Here is a 25,272-nt window from a genome sequence, read left to right as displayed (position 1 = left end):
AAAAAAATAAAATTAAAATAATTAATTAATTAATTAATTAATTAATTAATGGTTTTGATTTTAATCAAATTTTTTAATTAATTTTAATTAAAATTTTAATAAGATTTAATTACATTTTTAATTAAAACTAAGTTTTTTAATTAAAATTTAAATACATTTTTTTTAGAAAAGAAAATATTTTAAAATTTTTGAAACATTTTAATTTGGAATTTTATTGATATAGGTCATAATCATCACAATTTAAAAATGAAATAAAACAAGGATTTTAGATATATCTGTGAGTAATGAAACAAAATATTGTATGAGAATAAAATAGATCAGATTTTTAATTAAATTACTTGGCATTCTGAATACATTTCAGTCATTTTATCATTTATCTTTAGACCACAGTTACATCTTTTTCCGAGCTCTGTTAATTAATCCAAGGAAAATATTTGTAATGAGAGAAAATCTTTATTTCAGAGAAACAGGCACTGAGGTGCGCAAATAATTGACAGACTGGGCTATCGCTTGTGATTTACAATAACAGGCACAAATACCTGACAGAAGCTACACAGTTCATAGTAAATTTAAGCTTGGCATGCAGGTTACCTTAATAAAATCAGTCATGTACAAACCAGGTCACGACATCTTCAAGTCTCCAATTTAATCTTTTACTGTAATATTCAGATATTTCCTGAGTTTCTACTAACTGAGTCCTCAGTTCGGATCACTATTAGTTAGAAATAAATATTTTTTTTCTTTTGAGGAAAAACTTTTAAATGGGAAGTTTGAGGAAGAAAATAAGTTGGGGTTCTTTATTTGCTCATTAAAAGACATACAAACACCTGGATGAGCTTCGCCATGTGCACACAAATGTGAGCCAAAACTTTCATTTTGGCTCACATCAAAATTGAAGTTAAATGTTTGTGCCAGAATGTATTGATAAAACCCATTAAACTGTTAAAATATTAATATTTAGCTGTTCCTTCACTATTTTGTGATTGCTTTAGTTTTATTTTGAAATCAAAATCACAGATTTTGTGGTGCTAATTCAGAAATATTTGTGAGGAATTTTTATGACATTTGCGTTAGTGTATGATGTTAAATATCACTCACCTTATCAGTTATGGACTGTAACTTCCCAATAACCTCCAAGTTTTAGCAGCTAATATTTTTTACCCTCCACAAAATGAGTTTGCAGGCCATAATCTGCATCTCAATCTCAAAACATTGCCATGTCAGAGATAGAACTGAGCTAATTCACCCTGAATCTGCACATATTTATGAATTATAACCAAAAGAGTTAGATGTGAAGCTAGATGAGCACATTAAATAAAGTAAACTGCTGCATTTGGAAGAAATATGTGTTGTGGTCGACTTAGGCTTCCGGAGGTGAAAGTTTTTTGCCTTCCCAACACTGGGGGGCGCTCACTCCCCAGTGGACTGGACAAGCAAATAAGCATTAAAAACTCCCAACTAAATACCACCCTGGGCTGAGAACCACACTGCCCAAGTTAAGGTTAATTACCTATACATGTGTCTCAATCATAAACTGACCTTATATTTTATTTTTATCATAGCTTTCTGGCTTTTGACTCAGCTTGAGGTGTTAGCTTTAATGTTTTGATTGTTGATTTGTATTTTATGTCTGTTTTATTTGTTTTGGCGTACAGCACTTTTCCCAATAGTGTTACTTTAAAGTGCTTTATAAATAAGACTGAACTGTATTGTATAGTTTACATATTACAGTACAATTGAATTTCTGCAAAAGATTGAAAGTAAAAAAAAAATGTAGAAAATAAAAAAAAGAGTCATCTGAGAGCATGCATAGCACATATCGCAACAGACTGAGTGCTTTTAAACAGCAATAACTAAAAAAAAGAAATGTGGACAAAATCTAACTAACCATATAGTTTTGTTGATCAAACTGCAAGCTGTACATATATAAGACAAAAAAGGCAAAAAGGAAAGTATTTGTTACAGCAGAGGGAGTAATCCTCCTGTGTTTTCTCCTGGATTTCCTGTGTCGTTATTTTTAATTTTTTTTTTCCTTCTTTCTCTCCGTTGTTCTTTGCGCCGCCGGTGTTTGCCCTGGACCAGCCAGCAGCATCTTAGAAAGGCCTCGCTCACTTCCACATCTTCCCATCGAATTCTGCAAGAAAAGAGGACAGCCTTCAGCTTTTGCTGTCTGCTTGTGTTTTCCTGCACTTGCATTGAAGAATGTCTCACCCTTATTGCACTCTTTCACCATATCTCTTTCTTTCAGTAGGTTGTTTTTGAATTCTGTGGAGTCGGGAGAAAACACATGGATAACCAGACAAAACAAAAAGCACATTAGTAGCCAGAAGAAGCCATGTGCATTTGCTGCTTGAGGATAAATTAGATTCAGTGTACCTGAATTCAAGGAGTCTTGGTTGTAAGTCCTCATCTCTGTGCAGTCTAATGCTATCTCACCTTCACTGATCATAGTTCCCCTGCACACACATAAGGCAAGGTAATTTTATTTATATAGCACATTTTCAGCAACAAGGCAATACAAAGCGCTTTACAGGAATTAAAAGGAAATACAAACGAAATAACAAACCAAAGGAAAGAGCAAATGAAGAAAAATTATCTAATGTTGATCTAAAGTATGTAAATCACCTGTTCTGGGTGATAAGTATCCTCTGGTCTAATTCCATTTCTGGGCTGGAAGAGCAGCAGTCTAAAAAGTACATAAACTAGATACTCCTATTCAGGGTTGGTAGATAAGTATACCTTATTTTGTGGACTATAGAGCGCACCTCAATATAAGCCGCACCCACAAAGTAAAAAAAACAACAAACGGCTCCGCCACTCTCAGTTTTCCACAAGTTTTTTTTCGGTTTTCTTATTAAATCTGCTATTAAGGACGCAACCCTCAGTCTTCATGGATTCGATCACGCCGAGCTTATATGTCCAGCAGCTATCGATCTGTCCTACCAGATCGATAGTCTTCAGCTTAAAATCGGCATCATATGAACTTCTTCATGTTGTGTCCTTGATGAGGGGATATGAGTTTGAAACCATTTCTCCATCATGCCTGCTGCTAGCATGTGCTTGTTCTAAATAAAAATTAGCACTTTCTTCTTTGATTTCCAATTTTGACTTCCAATGACTCACTTCCTGCTAAAGAGCCCCCTGGTGGTTGAAGAAAAATCCACAGAAAAGCCGCACCGGGTTATAAACTGCATGGTTCAGAGTGGGGAAGAAATAGTAGCTTATAGTCCGAAAAATACGGTAAGTAAGTATCCTCTGGTCTAATTCCTTTACTGGGCTGGAAGAGCAGGAGTCTAAAACGTAGTTGCTAGTTAGTTTTTCTGGATTCTAAGTTTGTTCTAATCCCTGTTCTGCGTTGCTAAATAAGTGTGGACTTTCTAAGTGTGCCCTAGATTTGTAAAACTAATGAGTACTCCACAGTTTCTAAGTAATAATAAAAACTAAATGTTCCATGTCTGGAAGAATGTTTTTCCTGGATTCTCTACAGTTTCTAAAAAAAATAAAATAAGCTAGAGTGACTAATCTAATTCCTTTTCTGGGCTAAAAGTGAGTACTCCAGCACTATACAAGCACTCTTATTAGCATAACGTAAAAAGGAGAATATTTTCGAATTTAGCAAAGAATCATGTCTTACCCAACAGATCTACCCATTTCGTACTCCAACCCTGAAACAACCAACCAGTGATCCGAATAAAAATACATGAAATATTCAGAGAAAACATCAAAACAGAATGAAAGGCTGCAGCTAAAAAACAAACAAAACAAACAGGTTACCTCTCTTTTTCCGTCGCCTAGTCAACATGATGACAGCGATGACGATGAAAGCCAGCAGCAGGAAAGTTGCCAGGAAGTAGCCCAGGTGCTGCACGAAATAACCCCGTTGTTCAGGGAGGAAGACATTTACCACACGGGGGCTGTCCTCTGAAACCTCCTCCGTTTCTGGAGGCAGAAAAAATGGGGAGGGGGAATCAAACAAGGACTGTACAGCTTTAGGCTGTATTTATCCTTTCCTGTGTTTATCGCCACCAGGGGGCGTATTTCATTTTGAGTTCTGAGTGAATGATTAGATAACTATTTACATGATAACAATTTACTGTTAGTATAGCTCAAACTCTAATGCATTCATCAGGGTTTTATTTGACAGACCGAAACAAATCAGTGCATAATTGTGAAATGGAAGAAAAATGGTTTAAAAAGATTTTTAGCCATGAAAATTCTGAAATGTGCGGCATGCTTTTATATTCTGATGCCCATAAATAAAACCCAGTGCATTTAAATTTCCTTTAAATCCCACCTGATTAATAAATACAGTTAACATAAGAGGAGGAAGAAAGGGTTCTGCCCAGATGATACCGTAAGTGAAATATGTGCAAAATGTTATTTGTGGCAGAAACTAGAGCTGGTTATGATCATGAGCATAACATTCAAACATGGCGGAAGCAGCATTATGCTTGGGGAATGCTTTTCTCCAGTAGCGAAAGGGAAGCTGTTCAGAGCTGATGAGAAGATGGATGAAACTAAATACAAAACAATTTTAAAAAACAAACAAAAACCTTGAGAGTGATGCAGAGATCAAGACTCTTAACATGTAGCAAGACATACGATGAAATACTTAATAATCAAAGCATATTCAGATTCAACACAGAGCTAAATCCAATTAAAAACATAAGATTTAGGTTTAGCTATTCTGCAAAGAAATTGAGCAAATATTCCAGTCCAGATGTACGAAGCTTGTAAAGACACCCTGGAAAATGTGCGGCTGTAACAAAAGCTAAATGTGACTCTAAGAAATATTTACTTAGAGGGACTGAACACTTAAAGGTAAAAAGGTTTAAAAGGTCTGGATACCTTTGAAAAGAAAATGTATCGAATAGTTCTTGTTCCCTCCAGAGAAAAGAGGGAAAGCAGGGAGTTAAATGTCAGAACGGCGTAATGGCTTCCAGGCCCAGTGTCATGCAGCTGTTATTTTTTTCTTCTCCTCAGTAAAAACACAGACTGACCAGAAAAGAGGAGAAATGTGAGGAGGCCGAGGCAATTTCAGTAATGTGGTCAGCCTGCGTGTCTGCATTAGTTTTCCATTCACAGCAATTTTTAAGTCTTCTCGCAAACACCCAGAAATCCAGCTGCTGCGTGAGTGGAAAATAAATCATTCAGCTCAATGCTGAGCAGTACACAGGCAACAGGATGAAGACAACTTTGTTTTTGTGATGAAAGCAAATCGTACAGGTGGAGAAGAGAGGGGTGGTTTTTTTTTCTTTCCTTGAAACTAGAAAGATGGCGTAACTGATTAGGAAACTTCTGGCTTCCGAAACCAGCCAAACGTGAAGAAAAAATAAAAGACAAAACACCTCCACCACCTACTGCTGGAGCTAATTATCAGCTGTCACTGAATAATGTACCTAATATGCATGCAAATGGAGACAAGTCTGAGGTCAGTGTCTCTGTGGAGTACAACTGACCTGCAGAGAGCCGGAGCCGCACATTAACATCACCCTGACAGATCAGACGAGTCTGTTCGCGTCAAAGGCTATTTCACATATGCTGCTCGCAGAAACTCGCTCTCTCCTTTGTTTTTTATGTTGTTTTCTTTTGCTCAGCGGGCCATGAATCATTTGCAAGTCAATGAACCGAAGAAAAGCATCTTCATTTTCAAAGACTGAGATTTGAGCTGAATTGTTGACAGCTTGCAAAATGTTTTCTTTGTGATAAGGAGGACACAGTCGAATTGTACTTGACATGAGCGATTGCAGCGTGAAAAAGAAAAGCTCTTGTGACATTTCTCGTTTCTGATAAAAAATGCTCGGGAACCTGGGAGAGAGCAAACCGTTCGGGATGAGCTTGATGGTGTGGGAAGAAAGACTTGTACAAATTTGGATCCCACGGCTCCACGTGTGCATTTCTTTTCCTCTCAGCGTAATTTATAGTTATTAAACAGGCTGGCAGCTATTGAAGATGGGAGGAGAATCTATAGTCTGACATGCATTCAGCCTCGCTTTGTTGTTTCATGTAACAGCTGGCCCAGATGTAGAACAGATGTAGATGGACTTCCTCTGACTGCGAGTAAACATGGCCCTGCCAGACGCCGATACACATCAGCAGAGCAGCAGAGGCTGCTTGAGAAAGAATAAACAGCAGCGCCGATACCGCACTGGTCTAGACAGAGGGCCGGGACTTTCTGGAAAATTAGGCTAAAGGAGAACAAAAAGGCAAGATATCCCCACCCAAAATTACCGCACTTTCTTTTGGTCTGCTCCTTCAAGTAAGCGCAGTTAAAATGCGTGGAGCTACACAAAGCGTTGTAAAATATAAAACAGTTGGTGGGGAAAATTACACCACTTCCGCTGCAGGCGATTTAAAGCTTCTGAAGAAAGAAAGGCAAAAAAACCCAAAAAACTGATTCAAAAAATCCCACATTAGTGGTCATCAAGCTACAGAAAGATTTGCCTATTTTTCCTTTCACCTCTTCCTTTCTTTCTCACTCAACTGGTCTCTACATTCCTTCAATAGAACCTCCTCCCTCGTTAGCTCAAGCAGAAAAACAGGGAGGACTGAGGAGAAACTTGGCAGGAGCAGAGTCTGAGTTAACTGTCCAACTATGCCTGTAAATATGAAAAAGAAACCCAGAGCAATCAACTCTCTCTGTCCACAATATTACCACCAAGCCAAGAGAGGAAAACAGGAGTAGTAGATGCCCGAAAAACAAATCTCTGGTCAAACTCTCTTAAGCCTGACTCACTTACTTGGTTCCAGCTCATCGTTCAAGAAGATTCTCGGAGGCGTTGTGGGTTCACGCGGTAGTGAAGGTCCCACGGTCAGCCTGAAGATGCGCCTCTCGTGCAACCCGCAGTAGTGGTGGTGCAGGTGGCAGGAATACAGGCCTTTATCCTCAGGCATCAGGTCAGAGATGGACAGTGAGAAGTCGCCGTATGCGAACGCGTCCTCTGCCACGCTCATCTTGCTCTGGGCAAACAAAGGCCCGTAATTCCGTCGCTCTCCGGAGGCGTAGAGGTCCACCAGTCGGTCAGCCTTGTTGGGACGCACCCCGGGGGGCTGGAAGTCCCAGTGCGCCACCTGCTGCTGGTCCTCCTGGAGGCCGTCTCTCCAGAGGGCCCGGCGGTTCACACAGGGCAGCACGATGGAGCTGCCCAGCAGCACCACCAACACCGTCTTCTCTCCGTCCCAGTAGCGCTTCTCTTTCCGAGCTGGAAAAACCACACCATTATGAATCTCAGCTGATAGTTTGAATTATTCTGCTGCAACGCCTGACGGCCTCACCTGACTTGGTGACGTTGAGCTGGATCTGAATGGACTCGTGAACCTGACAGTAGTGGTGGTGCAAGTTGCAAGTATAAACTCCTTTGTCTGTGTTTACAACATCTGAAAAACAAAAATAATAAAAAAAAAAACACTAAACCAAGGTTTCCCTCTATTATAAGCCTGGCTGGCCACCAGGCTTTACTTCCAACCCCACCAGGCTAAGCATTGTATATCTATTTAATTTATGTTTTTAAGGTTTGTCTCTTTAAATACTTTACAGTTGGTGGTTAGGTTTAGGCTATAACATAACCACCTAGGGATATTTTCCAAATTTTCTGTCAACTTTAAACATTTTCTAACTTATAACATGGTAGGCCGCTGGATGACGGCCCTACAGCGCCCCTACCGCCAGGCTTAGCCAGTTTTACTGGGGAAAACCCTGCCCAACAATTATTATAAATGTTTGAAAGTTGGGCTGCAAGTTATCAATTAATGATTAAATATAGACTAATATCAATTGACTAATGATTAATTGATAAGCGGCTACAGTTTTTTCCTGTATGAAGAGGGCAAACTGTCTTCCCACATCATAAATGGCTGAAGTTTTCATAATATGCTGATTTTAAAAAAATTACATCATACAGTTTTAGCATTATTTTGTGTCAGATGTATTAAGTACTAACTGAATAAACAGAAATTGTGCACTGCAAAAACACAAAATATTACCTAGTAATTTTGTTTAGTTTCTAGTGCAAATATCTTAATACAAACTAACTTAAATGAAACTTTTCGACAAAAAATAGGCGCTTGTTTTAAGTAAGTAATTCCTTACTATTTATATTGGCAGATAAATTAACTTGTAACATGGGGGAAAATGTCTTGTTCCCAGTGACATAATCTGACAATGGAACATCAATAATAAGGAATCATTGACATAAAACAAGCCTCTACAGCACATATGTCAGAGTCAAGGCCCGCGGGCCACATCCGGCCCGCGGGAAGGTTTTTTACGGCCCCTGGGATGATCTTGATTTATTATTAGAACCGGCACCCCGTATGAAAAAAATATCTTCCTTATTTGAACTGTAAGTAGTTCTTTAAATGTTCTGTGAAATTATGTACTTACCCATGTATCCATAACAACCGGAACTTTCAATATCCACCAAGTTATTGCCGAAATATACCGTCTATTAAACGAGTGCCCCCCGGATTAATTACACTCTCTGCAGCTGCAGCTGCGAAGTTACCGTATTAACCCGATACTTGCTGGAAAGTGCAACGTCTCCCCTTTCAGAAACCGTTGGAATTTTTCCACTTAGCGCTACGTGTGGCGGAATTACGGTACTGCAAATTTAGATGTGTCGCCGGCGACACGTCTAAACAGTTCAAGTTTAAAAGTTAAAGTTTAATATTTGTTTTCACTGCATGTTACTTCTCCTTGATGAAAGTGTTGTTTTTGATTAATAGATTTTTGCACTTTATTTTATTGTATTTCAATCCAATTATATTTTAAAAATATTTCAGTTGTGTCTGTTGAAAATTAAAGATTACTGTCAGAGCCATAAGAAAATATCGCTTTATTTATCTGATCATATTGGAATATATTTGTTAGGTTTTCAGTAGGTTCAATTAGGTTCACTAGACTATATGCGTCATTTAAAAAATTTCAATGAACATTCGATCAGTCCGGCCCTCGGCTTGTAGCAAAATTTTTTATTTGGCCCTCCGTCCATTTGACTTTGACACCCCTGCTCTACAGCTCACTAAAAAATTACTTATAAGTTAGATTTGTCTTATGTAAAGTGTACTAATATATTTGCACTAGAAACTAGAACAAAAATACTTGGTAAAATTTTGTATTTTTGCTGTGAAGTTGGTTGAGATATATCCCAAAACACAGTTTTTCAGATAATAAAAAAAAACCCCAGCAATTTTCCACGTTTCACTCTGAAGTAAACATAAAAAATTAAACGGTTGTTAAAACTTTTACGAGGCACTGCAGCGCTACAGAAAACCAAAACAGCCTCACTGTTGATGACGAGCGAGAAGTTTCCGTCGGTGAAAGCCGAGTCCGGGATGAAGACGCGTCCCTTATTGAAGCCGTTGTAAACCCTCTGCCGAGCTCCGGGCGACATGTCCAAAACCCGGTCCACCGAATGGTCAGGGCTGCTGTGGACGACGTCCCAGTGGACCACCCTCTGACGGTCCTTCAGCCTGTCCTGGGTCCACACCATGCGGGGGCTGTGGCAGGGCAGGACGGCCTTGGAGCCTGCAGGGAGGGTGATGTTCTTGGCTTCCACCACAGCAGGCCTGCTGCTGCTGCTTTGACCCCAAGCTGACAACGCATTAACACATTTACATAAATTCATTAGAAATTCGTCTTTCATGAAGACATTGCTCAGAAGGATGAATATTTTACCTTGTGGCAGGAAGAGCAGAGCAAGAACTGGGGGAAAAAAAAGACATGGTTGTTAGATTTTGATGCTTTTATTAAAATGTTGTCCTGGGTTCTTTTGGGTCGGTCACTCCCCTCAGTCTGGCTTACTGGAGTAACAGCGCCTTAGAAACAGAGGCGGCCCTAACCTGTTTGGCGCCCTGGGCAAACCCCCTCCAATTCCTATACTTCAGTTTCTCATACCCGAAACAGGAGTGCTTTAAAATGGCCGCACATTCCAGTGTCTTCAAATAAACTTGTTTACAAAATCCACATTTTCTCCAATAGAGCTTTAATATCAGTCAAACATTGAATATATAAGAATATATATGCTGACAGTAGACTCAGATTGTACTCAATATTAACAATTTACTAAATTGTCATGTTTAAGGACTTCAGTGCTTAAATCTTTGTTTTACTTTCACTCTGGGGATGAACAAAATAATCTGCAAGGTTTTTCAATCATTTTGGGGTAATTTGATGTCCTGAATCCAAAAATCACATTGGTTTTGCTCAATCATGCCAATACACTGAACAACATGAGCATCAAAATGCATAACTTGTTCTCACATCAGTTTGTAACATTTAATTAATGCACTGTGATAATGTCATAAAAATTTAATCAAGTTAGTCAGAAGATTGGAGTTCTCTAAATCAAATTAGAATAAAAACCTGACAAAAATAGTCTTAATTCTGTTGAAAAAACATAGAAAACTTCAAAAAGTATATTTTTTTGCAACCAAGTGTAATTAACCTCGGAAAAATGAACACTCTTGACAAAATATGAGTTGTCACACTGAATAAAACACATAACACAGCTTCACAAACTTCTCTTAATGTGGAGGAAGCTAATCTGTCCCACGGTTTAACCTGGCGTTATGCCTTCAAGACAATACACAGGGCAAAGCGGGCTAACCTCTACCGGCAGCGGCTCGCCTGTCAGACACTGAGAAGGGAAAATTAACCCACCTTTGTTTCTCAACTATTCTTAAATTTCTTTATTTTGGGGCAAAGTTTGTTGCTGTTTGATACATTTTAGCCTCATGTCGGATGTTGGATTCAGGCCACGGAGTTGCAGATAAATTTAAATCCAGCTCTCTAACACATGTGATAATCACAAAAAAAGTTTGACAACATAATATACTAATAAATAAAACCTAGATTTGACAACTGTTTTTTTGTATTTACTCAACTTATTTTTGACTGATATTAGAATTTATGATCCAAAAACATAAAAAACAGACATAGTTTTTAAGGGAGCAAATACTTTTTCACCACTTTGTGTCAGGCTCTGTCGTCCTTAAAGCTGCAGTACTGCTTTTGGACTTTCATCTGCACTGCCAAGACAGTAAAAACTTTCAGATTCAGCAAATGTGGGTTCAGTTCAAAGTCACAGAAGAAAAAAATATTTTTAAAAAACAACAGGGTGAAACTAAAATCCCAAAGTGGAGTCACTCAGAAAAACATCCCTAAATACATACAATATACCCTGGAAAATTTTCTTGTTTGTATTTTCTTCTTCTGGTGACTTTCCTAAAGCTCACTTGCTATTTCTAATCACTCGGTGCTTTTTGGCTGTCTGTTTACTGAAAGGCCAGTGGAGGTGGATGCTGCCAGAGCATGCAGAGCCTCTATTCATGGTGGCAGCTGATGGCGTTCTGCAGGGCCGTGATCCTGCAGAGGCTCTAATTCAACCCACAGCCTGTTCTCCGACATCCAGGAACCTGACCAAACACCTGTGTTTCCTCTGGACCTCCAATGAAAACACCAAGCCATAAAAACCCAAGTGCTGTTACACAGTTTTGTAGCTTGGGTTGAATGTTCTTACTGGACATGAAGAAAAAACATCCGGAAAACTCTGATTGAGTTCTGTGTATTAGAGTAACTATTGACTTTTGTAAATAGTTCAAACTCTATTATGTGCATATTTTACAACAGTTGAAGATTCTTTAGAAAAAATGACAGAATCTGTTGCGTTGTAATCTTTTTTTTTTTTTTTACATAAAACAGGGGGAAAAAAACACAGAATCAGCCTGATAAAAACCTCTGACCCATTTTTTCCTACTACTTCTACAACACAGATTATTTTTAATGAGTTGCTAGAAAAAAAACTCCAGAGTCCTTAGCTGGCCGTATGATGCATAGACCTCTCCCACTTCCTGTCAGCAGGCTGGTATTTTTCTCTAGCTTACAAGAAAAATACATTTTACTATTTTTAAAGCAACATTTCTGGAGAATAAATACAAAAGCAGTCATAATGTGGAATCTAGTCTGACAAATGTTAGCTTTTTATTTTAGGGTTGAACATGTAAAAGTGGCAACCGGCTATTTTTATAAGTCAGAAAAAGAAACAAATTTGGATTGTAAGTATAAAAATCTAAATGTTGTAACATTTCAGCAGTCACAGCGATTACAGTAAAGTATTACATGTTTTGCATTTTAAACTAAAAATGTCTTTTTAATTGTATTTAAAATATTAGTTACTTTAATTTCTATTATTTTCACAGGAAATTGTTTGAATTTGCAGTGGGTTTGCACAGATTGCAGTTGTCTGGCTGATCTGGTTTTTGTTTTTTCTTTTTTGTGTGTTTTTACTTATTATTACTCATTATTTTGACATTGTACTTATTATACTGTATTTTTTCTCATGTTATTTTTCTTTTTCTTTTCATCCACTTGTTTTATTGTCATTTTTGTACGGCACTTTGGTGCAGTTTTAAACCTGTATTTAAAGTGCCAGATAAATAAATTTGACATTGACATTGATTGCCAATTACCAATATTTTAAAAAGCTTACCCTGCCAATTCCAATTTTGCACAATTCAGATTTTATTTCTTATGGAATTTTGCTCATTATAGCAAGTAAGTTGCTGAATTGGCAACAATGGAGTGACGATTTTTAACTGTAATCTTGCAAACATGACCTGTTGGCCGGTCTGTCAGTCAAACCTATTTTTTTACAAATCAGGACAGCGGTTGATTTTTAGTCCTTTGCCAAAGTAGATAAGATTGGCTTCACATGTAAAATTGGTCGATCACCAATCTCCTAAAGTTAAGAATATCTGCACCAATAAATCGGCTGCCCAACAAATCGGTACATCCCTAGTATCCAGGTCTGCCGTTGTCACATATTTTAAACAAAATGATCTGCCATGTGTTTTTAGACCTACAAATAACACAAAAAACTTGTAAGATGCTGCAGGTATAGCTGATAAAACTCTGGGACTTTTTCATGACATTTTTAAAATGTAAAAATCAGGTCTGGCAGCTGCGCCGACCCTACATAAAACACCTCATTCTGGAAAACTTTACTGACTTATTTTCTTTCACTGAAGCGTGCTTTCGTGCAGATGTTGAAACAAAAGTGCCTCAGCCCCTGTAATTGTCTCTTATAAAACACTGGCATTGACTCATCAGACTGTTTTAGGGCTTAACTACGTGCTACTGAGTTACCAGAGATAATAACAGATATTTAGCAAATGGCTGCTGTCACTCGAACCGCGTGAAGCAGAAGGAGAATCCTGTAAGGTAAAGAAAAGTGAAGTGGTAAAAATAAATTTGATCTGTAAGCAGAAATGTTGTCATTCATGAGTTGTGTGACTGTGTGGGTTACTCATCATGTAGTCACAAGTCTAAGCGTGACAAATGTTTGTCTGCAGAGTCAGCTAAACATTCAAGCACAAACTGAGACACGGAGAGTGAATTGAGGACAGAGATGAGTTTTACAAATGGCATTCAAGGTTAGCTTTATCAAAACTTTCTACCTAAAAACAAGGCATCTACATAGATCTGAATGTCTTTAAAAACTTCTGTTATTTCAGCAATTATATTTAAAAATTTTAATTCATGTTATACAGTTTCATTACATCCAGAGCGATATATTTTAAGTGTTTACTTTTGTAATTATGCCTGATAGCTAAGTGTTGATTCAGTTTCTCTAATAATTACAATATTCAGATAATTACAATAAAGCAGGGGTTTTCAAAGTATGAAAGGGTGAGCCCCCCTTCAAGGAGCACAATGCCTGCTGCGCCCCCCCACCCCCCCGTGGAGGCGGGTGAAGGGGGGTGGATTTGTAAAAACTCCACCTTCAGCCCCGCTCTGGCCAAAACCAGTGATGGCATAGTTACTTTGAAAAAGTAACTTTAATCGGACTACTGATTACTCCTTGAAAAAGTAACTTAGTTAGATTAAAAGTAACTTTTTAGTTACTTTCACCAGTTGCTAACAACAACGCTCCGCCTCCTGTGAAAATCACATTGAGCTTAATTGTAAGTTATTTTATAATGGTAACATCAACAATGTGTCTCCACTGATAAGGTTGAACTGAAGAGGAGATTGTACAAAAAACAGTGCAAAAAATAAAAAACATGAGTAATTTGTGTGGTCCACTGTTGTCTGGAAAACTCTAAGAAGGATTTAAAGCCCCCCTCCCCCCAGCCTCCAGATTCTGCGTTACGCCCCTGAGTTTGATGTCGCAGCGCACAGAGCTCCTCCGCAGCTCCACAGCTCAGATGGCTGCGACACTTACCGTAATATTAATAATTATAACGGTGCTAACTTGCCATTATAACTATTGCCAACTACGGACACGTTTATTCGTGGCTGTTTTCACGTTTATTGCGCTGTTCATATTGGTCTCGATGTTTGCAGTTTTCTGGAGCGCAACGTGAAGCTCGACGTCTTTCAGAGGTAATAAATTAACTTGACATTAACAAAGACACAGCGGGACGAATCCTCCGGGAAATGATGGACAGGGAGAGACTGAGTAAGACTCCCTTAATGACGGACAAATTCTGGGATTTATTATGAGTCTCTGCTTATTTCCAAGCCCAAATGAGTAACTTCACGTTCAAAAACGAGCCCAAAAAGGCGCAACCCGCCGCTCATTAAATTTGCAAGCGACTTTTAAAAAAAAGGAAGCCCAAAGCCGCTTATAATAATCGGACTTGGCGACAGAAACTGAAAATAGTTCCAGTTTTTCCACCAACAAAATGCGCATCTCCCTCCATTGTTTACATTTCTGTCGCATAGAGACGTCGGTCACTCGACAAGACGAGTAGAGGAAATACGATTAAATAACAAAAGAAGATAGTAACACAGTAACACAAAAATTATTTTGATAAGTAACTGTAGTCTGACTACTGGATTTGAAATAGCAACGCGTTAGATTACTCATTACAGAAAAAAGTGGTCCGACGTCAGTAACGTTACTGACATCACTGGCCAAAACATCCTCGGGAAACATTTCCACTGATCCCCGCTCCACACGCGCACCCCACAGTACCAACTTTTTCCTAAATCCACAGAGTTGATCGTGTGCGTAAAAGACGTTTCTCTCACATCAGTAGACAGCAAGCAGATAGCTTTTCCGGTTTATTTTTTCCCTCGCACCGCGCCTCCCCTAAAGTGCTCTGGCGCCCCCCAGGGGAGGCGCGCCTCACACTTTGAAAACCGCCGCAATAAAGCATATTTTTCATTCTCCATGTAACTCTTGAATTGTCTTTGCTTCACAAATCTCTGAAGGCTGCAGTTATCTGTGTTGCTTGTGCACTTTTTTCTTCCACTTAACTTTCCATCAACCTTCTTGGACACAACATTTTGTGAACAGGCGACTTCTTATGCAATTACTCTTTTTTTCTGTCTTTCTGATAAACGACCGTCAGGAGTCTTTGCATTACTGTGTATGCCATAACATAATACAGTCATATTCAATAAATTACACATGAAAACATCCTACTTATTCCACCAAATATTGATTTCTGAACTCTTCCTGAGTTAAAACATTAGCCTTGTTGTTTCTAAATTAATATGAACTTGTTTTATTTGTATTATTTGAGGTCTGAAAGCACTGCATCTTTTTTCCTTATTTTGCCCATTTCTCATTTGCTGCAAATAAATACTAAGAAAATAAAATATCCAATAAAAGAACAATGTTCATTTTACTAAAACATATACCTACAAAATGTAAAATCAGAGAAACAGACCATTTTAAGCAGTCTCTTAATTTTAAGACCCAATGAGTCTCGTTTGTCAGATTAAATATTATCTACCTTTTAAAAAGGTATTTAACATACATTTAATCCACATTTATGTTTTTTTTTAAATCTATTCTTTTATTGGTCTAGTGTAATGTTTTAATTTTAAAAGTCATATTTTCATTAGAATCATCACAATTAACAAAAATAAATCCTTTTAAAATGTTTGATTCTGCGTAATTAATCAATATAATGTGTTTATCTTTGTGAAAAAGTCGCTAAAATAAATGAACTTTGCATTGATATTCTAATTTATTGAAGTTAAAAATATTTTTAGTGGTCTTGTGTGACGTTAAGAATGTTGTTTTTCATAAGGTGCAACAGCTGAATCAACCCTATCAATAATAAATGCACTATTTGATGGTATTGTGATGTGTGGGCCACTTAAAGCTGGACGGAGTGGGATGAAGGGTGACTGGTCTCAGAGTCTAAACACACTTATTCCTCTTTCCCTGTCATTTTCTGCCTCCAATGACTGGCTGCATGCAGCTACAGTCCAAATCCAAACAGCAGTTCTCATCTTTTCCATGCTGCTCTGCTGTTTGTGGCCGATCATTAAAACAGACCCGGCCATCATAAACATGCTGCGGATGAATCCCCCTCCTCCTGCTCCACGTCGCCCCGGACCCAAAGCGACCCCCTCGTGGTGAAAACACTCATTACTGACACGTATAATCGCTGGCTGCTGGATTGTGCTGACTCCTGCTCTCAGACCGCAGCTAACTGGAAACACATTGGGCTGAATCCATAAAAAAAAACAAAAAAACATTCAGATCACTGCAAAAGTGCAAAAGCAGGACGGAGTCAGTCGTAGCCGAACAGCCATCCCGAGGGCTGATGTTTATGTTTTATGAGTAAAAAACTCAATCTTTTTTTCATTATTCAGAACAGAAAATCTGAAAAAAGTTTGTTTCCTGAGACATAAATACATACTATAGAGTGTCTGCAAATTTCAGAAAATTATATTTGAGATTTAATATATGAAAAACAACACCAGGAAGTTAACTAAATAACTATTTTGATAACTTAATGAAGTTTTATTATGTATTTCTCAAGTTAGGTTGGTGTTTTTCAGCTCCCTTTTTACACACAAAATACAGTAGACTTCTTAATGAGGTTAGGTGGCAGTAAAAGTTAAAAACAGTTTGTTTATAATGAATTATACAGAAAAACCATTTTGATTTTGTTTCATTTCTATCCTGCATTATGGGCTTTTCTCAGTGTAATAACTCCCTAATTTCTCTGTTAGAAAAACAGCAAAAGAAACAAACAAAATAAATAAATAAATACCACCAGCACAACTGCAACAAAAGCAAAAAAGGAAAAAAGGGCAAGAAGCAACTATTGATTGAACCTAAAAAAGAGATAAACTTGTATAAAAACTCAGTGTATATAAAAAGTATTAATGCTAGTTTAACAATAGATGTTTGTCAGGGTGGGGGGCGGGGGGAAATCAGCACTTGTGTGGGTTTTATTTTATTACAGTCACCAAGCAAACATAAAACATAAAACCGGATGAACACAGTAAGATATGGTTTTCTCTGAGCTGATCTGACCCTCCGGGCAGAAAAACACCTCAGTGTATCATTTTCTGCCGCCCTAACCAGCATATCGTTAACCACAAAACACAAGTTTACATGTGGCCCTCTGTGCTGTTGCTGTCATCAGTGTAACTACCCACTTATCATCAGATTTTATGACTTAATCGCTATTGTTTAGGTTTAAGTGGATATATACCTAGACAGCTAGATAAGCTTTTTTTTTCTCTTCGTAACCTGAATCCAATTACAGCAAACATTCCTTTGTGACTTTTTTCAAGTTCTACGAGGATAAGAATGTTACAAAATGGAAATTAAAAAAGAAAAAAACGAAAACAAAAACAAGACACTTACTCTGCAGGAGATTCATATCTAGATGCATCTTCTCCTCGGCGCTTGCAGCAGATGTGTGGCTCCGTCAGAGGTGGTGTTGTTGTGCACATCAGTTGTTAAAACACTGAAGATTTTGCGAAGCTGCAGGCTGGAACCTCCACAAGCTCCACCTTCACCAGGCCATGAAATTCAACACTGCCGCAGCTCGGGCCCGCTGGGCCACACACACACACACACACACACACACGCACACACACACGCACGCACACACCCACACACACACACACACACACACACACACACACACACACACACACACACACAGAGACAAACTTCTTAAAAAAGATGAAAACAAAGAAAAGGTGCAAATGTGTGCTTTAATCCCCAACTAAAAGACTCACAAACACATTTATACTTACAAGAGATCTCACTTTTTTCTTCTTTTACACCTTATTCCAAGAACATGTTTGTTTCTTTCCAAAGTCCCCGCATGGAGGCCGTTGAAACATTTGCCCCCGAAGTTTTGCAGCTTGTTGTTTGGACTCTGGTTTCTTTTCGCGCATATTTCCATGATACAGTTTTTCCCACATGGAAAAACTTTCCCTTCACTTTCCTTCTTTTTTTTTTTTTTAAGTTAAACGAAACTCGCTCGTAGAAGTCCAGAAGAATCTTTGCAGATTTTTCCAATCTAATAAACCCAATATTAAAGGATTATCAAAAGGCATTTTGGAGACCGAACCACTCACATTATGTCACGTTTAGTTTATGTAACGGCGCAATACCGCCACCTAGTGTATGGCACTAACAAAAATAACAACCTTTGATCCTGAACCACGAACCACATCTTATTTTATTTGCGGTTTAATTGATATATCGGCACAAAATAGCTCATAATTGCATTGAAAGGAAAGCGACATGGGTTTAGCAAGTCTTTAATGAAAGATTTGTAATCACGTCCATATAATCGCATACCCACAAATAAGAGTTGCTTCATTTTTTAAAACCTCTGAATATATATTGCTGATCCATGAAGGCCTAGAAAATTAACAGCATCGTGAAAACCAATTAATTAGACCAACTGGTTATTTACCTGATCTTTAAAATGGAAATCCAATGGGAAAATAAAAGATGCTCTCATTGGCTGAGAGCTAAATTAAATCTTCTGGCCAAAATGCAATGCATTATGGGAATAGGGCCACTGCCCTAAAGGTGAAACATGAAGCATTGTCATCATCTTCAGCCGGGACAGAGAGGCTGTTCAGAGTTGATGTGAAGATGGATGGAGATCAAAAAGTCCTAGAAGAAAACTGGTTTGAGGTTGGGTTATACCACAACATATTCATGTGTTAGATTGGCCCAGTCAAAGTACAGATCTAATTCAAATAAAGAATCGACTTCTTTATTGAATTAGAAACAACTCTGACCATACTCTTCATGAGACTTCATAAGAAAAACAGTGTCTTTAGTCAGAGGCTTTTTCAAATTCACTGTAATAGAGTGCTGCAGCAGATTCGTTGTGTCCACAGCCATCATTATCTACAATAACTCTTTGAAAAAACTGAGTTAAAATGAGTTACATTTAATCTCCCTTTGGGATCAATAAAATATTTCAACATTTTCTCCCATGTCACCATTATCCTTTTGGTTTTGCTTTATCAAATCAACTGTCGTCTCTGACTGTAAAGTGACAAAATGTGAACACGTTTAAGGATTCTAAATAATTACCGTATTCAAATTATTGTATATGTGTATTAAATTGGATGTAGAGAAAGGAGCAAAATAAAAAAAACATTGTGAGTGAAATGAGAGTGAGATCTTTATTTAGTCGATGTCTTTGCAGAACTAAATCGAACGCACAGGGATCATGACCTTATGACCTGGCGATGAAGAGAGGTCTTCAGGGTCAGCCGGTGGGAATGAAGCAACACAGACTAAACATTTGTTTTCAGTGTTTCTCAGTTCCTTTTTTTCCCCTGTTGTTTAATAAAGATCTTAGGTGCGGCCCAGCCGTCCAGAGCTTTCTTCAGTCCAGCTCGCTTCCATATTCTCTCAAGATCCTCCTCAAATCTTTTCTGCACAAAATAAATAACCAAACTTATCAGACAAGAGCACACACATAGAATAAGAGAACAGCAGGATTACATTCAACCATTTGCTCCTCACCTGCTTTTTTTTCCCCCTGCCCTCCAAAACTTTCCTCTTCAAGAATTTAGTCCGTTTTTGCAGCTTCTTGTACTTGTGCCGGTTCATCTTTCGCCGCCGGATCTCTAAAACATTCTTACATCTTATGGGTGTTGCTGTGTTGCCCTCCCCGTCCTCCAAAACGGGCACAGAGATCGGTGGCAGCAGCTTCTCTTGCAGCAGCTCTACGTCTCCCTGCGGCGGCGCCGACTGCAGCGGCGGCGGTAGGGAGTAGCGGAGAGAGAGCCAGCTTTCCAGCGGACTCACCGAGAGCTTCCGTGGCACTAGAGCCTCTTCCAGCTCCGGCTCAAGCTGGACCCATCGCGGAGGAGGCGTGTTGTCTGCTGCTGTCGAGTAATTTCTTAGTTTCTGCGGTAGTGATGAGCAGGAAGACGGAAGGCATGTGTTCATAATCCCTCCATGAACTTGAACTCCATCTGGGAATTAAAAGAGAAAGAGTTTTTAAGATGGTTTTCCAAGGCATGATCACTTCAACTCAATTTTTAAACTTCATACAATTCAACTGCAACCCTTTGCATCAAAACATTTAGTGATGTGAAAGATTTGAGCACAGCTGCATATGTAGATAATAAAAAAAACAGGTTTTTGTCATGTCCTTATTGCAACTGAGAAACATAAAAAAGGTCATCTTTAAACTTATAATCTTGCAGATTTTAGCTATCTTATACATATTTAGAAATAAATATTCACCCATTTTATACATTGTGTAAGCTGTAGAATGAGACGTAGAGTTTTCTACTACCTCTTGGTAAGAGTACAGGAAAAATAAATAGTAGGAAGCAATACTCAAGGAAAACTTAAGGGGTCAAAAAAGACTTGAGGTTGGTTAAGAGGTTCACATTCCAAACATGAAGCCACAATCAAAGATAAAATTCAGTTGTTAGAACAGCTGAGCAAAAATATAATATAAAATCCAACAGAGACAGAACCAGGTTCAACTTTCAATCTGACAAGAGTCTAAGCTTTTCCTTTTCCACAAAAATTAATCATCAAACATTTCACTCTCTAAATGAACAAAGCTATTAAAGATAAACCACTTAAATACTTGCAGCTTTAGTTGCAGTGAAAGGCAATTAAGATGCATGTCACATGTGGGAAAATAATTTGAAATCATGCAAGAGATGTAGAAAGAATAAAGCACACTGTATTAGAGCAATCCCAATGATTAATGCCAGATTTTAGTACTGAAAAAGTTTTCTTGGAAAGCTGTTGGAACTATTATCACCAGGTAACAGCTACAGAGAAAAATACAAAAGAATTATTTTTTTGCTAATCTGCAATTTTCTCAGGAGACATATCGGAAATTTTTTTGAATAATAGTAAAATCTTTATTGTTTTTTTTGTTGATACTTACAGGTTGTTCTACTTAATAATCGTGGGAGAACTCTCAAGGCAAACATCATCAACGATCAACTAAATAAATTCATCAGTAATGGGGGGTTTTCATCAGAGGTCCTGCAAATAAGAAGATAGAGCTGAATTAGTCACAACTGGGTTGTCAAATTAAGCAAAACAAAGAATAAAGACAATTAAACGGAGGTAATTAGAAACAATAATGAAATTATCAGTCTCTGCTGCATCACAGCTGATTCAGAAAGCTAAACGTTATTCTTTATTTAGAGAGATTTACAAAATAAAGGCAAGAATATTTTGTTTCCAAATCTAAAATTTAAGCAAACTATTCTATCTTAAAATAATGCAAGAGTTATTTGCAGCTGGTTTTGTAAATCAGGGAATGCTGCGTAAAATAATCCAGATTGCGGATAATATATTTCACAGTCATACAAAGTTAGCTAAATAAAATTCAGAGTATGCATAGACAGTAATGCAAATTGATCCAACAACAGAATAAAAGAAATTGAAAGTAGAAGCAGAGTGCATTCACCCCCTATCAAACCAAGAAACCATAGCAAGAACGACTTTATTTCGTATTTGAAAGGGTGCTTTGCTACTAGCTATCCAGCTAACTGTGGAAGCGGATTTAAAACTCGTTACATTACGGAATATTCCTCTATAAGAGTAATAAAGTCCCGTGTTAAACAGAACGACAATGCAACTACTGACAATATATAAAATGAAAAAAAAAAAATGTTACATTACCGAATATTTTCGTGACCGGGTTTCCTTGTCAATGTGACTTAGGAATTCAACTTCCGGTAGGTGTGACATGTATTTACTACGTTTCCTGTTTCGACTACAGAACAATGGTTCCACTAGAACCGAATGACGCCAACTACCCTGAATTTGGACATGAACGAATGGCGGGCACAGCTAAATAAAAATTGTCGAGAGCTTCAAACTCTACCCGTGTCTGAAAATGATTGATTATTGTTAAACCTTCGAAAATGGGTTGCAATTATAGTGAAAAATAATGAACTATAGCTTATTTCATTTTTTATGGTTTTAGGGCAAACCGAAAGACATGAATAAAGAATATGAATAAAGTTTATTTGTATTACACAGTCCGCTGCCATGCCTTAATAATCTAATAGACTCTCTTGTCACGTAAACGTAATTATAAGTGACCAGAATATGAACAAGAGATCATTTTTAGTTTCTGTTTTAAAGTAGTTTGTATATATTCCACATCTATAGAACCGTATTTGAATCTGGAATGTAAGATGGCTGTGGAAATATTGTGTCTAGGTGCGAACCATCTCTTGATTTACAGTTATTTTGTGGATCTGTTGGAGTTCAACAATGTCCGAGGAAGAAACACAATGAAACACAATTTAACCAGAGAATGAGTTAAACTGTAGTTTTAAAAAGTTCTTCCTCCAAAATAGACGGAGAATTGAGGACAAAAAACAGACATTTATCCTACACAATTACATGTTTATGTTTAGCACAGATTTTGAGCTACATCAGTGCATGTGAAAAAAAACATAAAAAATACGTCATTCCATTTTAATCAAACCATCTTAAATATTAAATGAAAATAGCACAATATAGGACAGTACTGAATTACATCAAATTATTATAAACCTATTATAAAAATGTTTAAGGAAAATAATTTATGATCAGAACTATTTTAAGTGTAAGATGTGACAATTTTAACAGCAGATACGCCCATATTTTGTATTTATTTTTTGTGAATTTGCATTATTGTGAACCTCCATGGAAACACGTTTCCACTGAGTCATTTGTTCCATGAGCAGATTTATTTTTAATCATGATTACATTAAGTTTCTTTGTGGCTATTTGACTCATGTCTGAAGTCATCTGCTTCCCCCATTTGGTTCCACATGTGAAACCTGGACTGTCAGAATCCTCTAATTTTATTCTGGGGAAATAAAATTCCCATCGAATCAGTTAATCAAAGAAGTTTCTTTTTAGCTTCGTGAAGATTGTGTGTGTGTGTGTGTGTGTGTGTGTGTGCGTGCGTGCGTGTGTGTGTGTGTATGTGTGTATGTGTGTAAAAGAAATGTCCAGCAAACTTTAAACTTCTTGGGGTATTTATTTACAATAAAAACAAGCAAAAACAAAACATTCATTTCATTGGAAATCCTGATGACTTAACTATTGCCCACACTGGCTTTACTTACACTGTCATTGTGTGATATAAGGCAACTGAAATGGTCAATGGGATGTACAGAGACATTTTCCCTTTTACAGTCTGAAAACCTTTAAAAATCTACAAAACTGTCAAAATAAAATCTGAAATCAAGAATACATGACATAAAACAACAGTAAATATTTAACTTGGCAGTAAACTGATAGTGTTGCTCCTCCCAATTTAAAATCCACCAGCTATAAATATATGTACTCCTGTTAAATTTATATATATGTACACAAAACCAGTAGCTTAGTTTGGATTTAGTCACTTTTAAAGCAAATAAATATACATGGTTTGATCATATTTGCATTGCAAACTTACTGCACTGAACAAGGTTAGAGCCCTGAAACAAGCCAGGCATCACAGGTAAAGACTACAATTACACCAAAGCAACATATACAAGCTGAATGACAAGACGCTGAGTGTTATCACCAGAGAGGTACCGTGTAACTCACACTTCACCACAAACCAAGGCAAAAATAAAAACATGGTTAGAGAAAGACGGAAGTAAGAAAATAACATGACTATGACTATATTGGTACATCGGCTGACCATACGGGCAGTGACTTACTACTACAGGCAATGCAACCAATTCTTCAGTTCCTCGAATCAAGTTTGATTATTTAATCTAATACAATTGATAGACGAGAATGTGGGTGAAAATATTGAGATAACATAAACTTAAAGGCCATGAAAACTTTAAGAGTATCAGTCGAGATTCTTCTTTCCAGTAAACTTTTATCGTTTGCTAAATGTGCTTAATTTGGAGAAAGTAGATAGAAAGTGTCTTAGTGCAGCAATCACGTTCTTCTCTTTGGATTTTACACAAGTAAACTTTTCTGATGTACGTTATGTGCTAAATCCTTCTGAATTTATATTAGAGATTGTTATTAAGTGAAAAACCTTAAAGGGCAAATGTCATCATACTTTAACACTAGAAAAGCACTAGAAAAGCTAAATAATTGCCATTCAGATGATAATATACTTATTTATAGTTTTGGTTGTGTGTGGTTTTTATTTATGTTTTGTTTATTGTTTTTGGTTGCGTTTTATTTTGGATATTTAGAATCTTGTTTCAGTGTGAAATGTTCTGATCAAAATCAAAGCTTATTGACTTCTGAGAACTTGAGAACTTGTGTAATCATCATTATTTTCTTCATTATCTATAAAACAACAATATAATCATTTATCGCAATATCTGGGACAATTTATCGTCTAGAAAAACTTGTTATTGTGTCCGTTGTGTGCAGGGTCCAACATGTAATGTCATCACTCTTTTGCAACTTGCATTCTTGCTTATCATTTCCCTTTTTTCACATATCTTTACATATTACTCGACTTAAGAAATGGAAATGAATCTTTTGCCAGTGTGAAACAAAAAGCCTACTTTTAAAAGGTGAAATGTTAAATATGATGATACATGCCCTTTAAATTGTCTTTATCCTTAGGCTGCAGGTTTCCTCACAATGACAGCTAAGAGCACAGTCTGTACTTTTTACAGCCAGAACGCCATGACTTCAACAAGACAACTAAACAAAAGTGACATTTTCACAGACAAAACATTTACATTTGCAGATCAAATGTGCACTTCTACAACAAAGGCCAGGAAAATAAAAAATAAAAAAAGTACAACCGGGCAACCGATGTGGAAACAGGCAAAGAAATGAGTGGAAGGAAACAAAGGATGTAAAAATCTGGCCCCTTTTTGTGCGTAACCCTTCCTAGTGTCCTCTGGGTTTCTGGATACATGTCCTCCCTGAGCAGCCAACTGCAGGCTCCGTCTGATAGTCCTCTCTCATCTTCATCATCGTTCTCCTTCTCTTCAACCGTCATGTCAAAAGCACGGTCCTCAGAAGGAGTGAGACATATGGTTCTGCTTTTGGGAGAAAACAGGTAATTGGTTACAACTCACAA

The 25,272-nt window shown here is 37.5% G+C and overlaps 3 protein-coding genes across 18 annotated transcripts in view; all 3 read right to left on the bottom strand.

The window, feature by feature from the left end:
- Nucleotides 1-308: 308 nt before the first annotated feature.
- Nucleotides 309-17,729, bottom strand: LOC122839458 (matrix remodeling-associated protein 8-like). The gene is made up of 10 exons (XM_044131031.1): nt 17,622-17,729; nt 9,677-9,703; nt 9,287-9,592; nt 7,276-7,377; nt 6,741-7,202; nt 3,775-3,939; nt 3,635-3,665; nt 2,377-2,456; nt 2,212-2,265; nt 309-2,134 (listed from the first exon to the last, which is right to left on the bottom strand). Exons 1-10 carry the CDS (start codon nt 17,647-17,649, stop codon nt 2,109-2,111), a joined length of 1,281 nt encoding a protein of 426 aa, XP_043986966.1. The 5' UTR covers nt 17,650-17,729; the 3' UTR covers nt 309-2,108.
- Nucleotides 17,730-19,398: 1,669 nt separating this feature from the next.
- Nucleotides 19,399-22,022, bottom strand: aurkaip1 (aurora kinase A interacting protein 1). Its single transcript, XM_044131020.1, has 4 exons — nt 21,903-22,022; nt 21,157-21,257; nt 19,764-20,218; nt 19,399-19,672 (listed from the first exon to the last, which is right to left on the bottom strand). Exons 2-4 carry the CDS (start codon nt 21,203-21,205, stop codon nt 19,556-19,558), a joined length of 621 nt encoding a protein of 206 aa, XP_043986955.1. The 5' UTR covers nt 21,206-21,257; nt 21,903-22,022; the 3' UTR covers nt 19,399-19,555.
- A 1,217-nt stretch (nt 22,023-23,239) lies between these two features.
- Nucleotides 23,240-25,272, bottom strand: part of LOC122839367 (rap1 GTPase-activating protein 1-like) — a 59,333-nt gene continuing 57,300 nt past the window's right edge. For 15 of the 16 annotated variants that reach the window (XM_044130890.1, XM_044130908.1, XM_044130900.1 and 12 more), the window contains one exon: nt 23,240-25,231. The gene's annotated coding sequence lies outside the window, so the exon portion shown is untranslated. Of the gene's footprint in view, nt 25,235-25,272 lie in introns of all 16 variants that reach the window. The other variant, XM_044130883.1, reaches the window with a different exon arrangement.

Source organism: Gambusia affinis, linkage group LG01 (genome assembly GCF_019740435.1).
Source record: "Gambusia affinis linkage group LG01, SWU_Gaff_1.0, whole genome shotgun sequence".
NCBI classification, from domain to species: domain Eukaryota; kingdom Metazoa; phylum Chordata; class Actinopteri; order Cyprinodontiformes; family Poeciliidae; genus Gambusia; species Gambusia affinis.
This window is presented reverse-complemented; position numbering and strand designations above follow the sequence as displayed.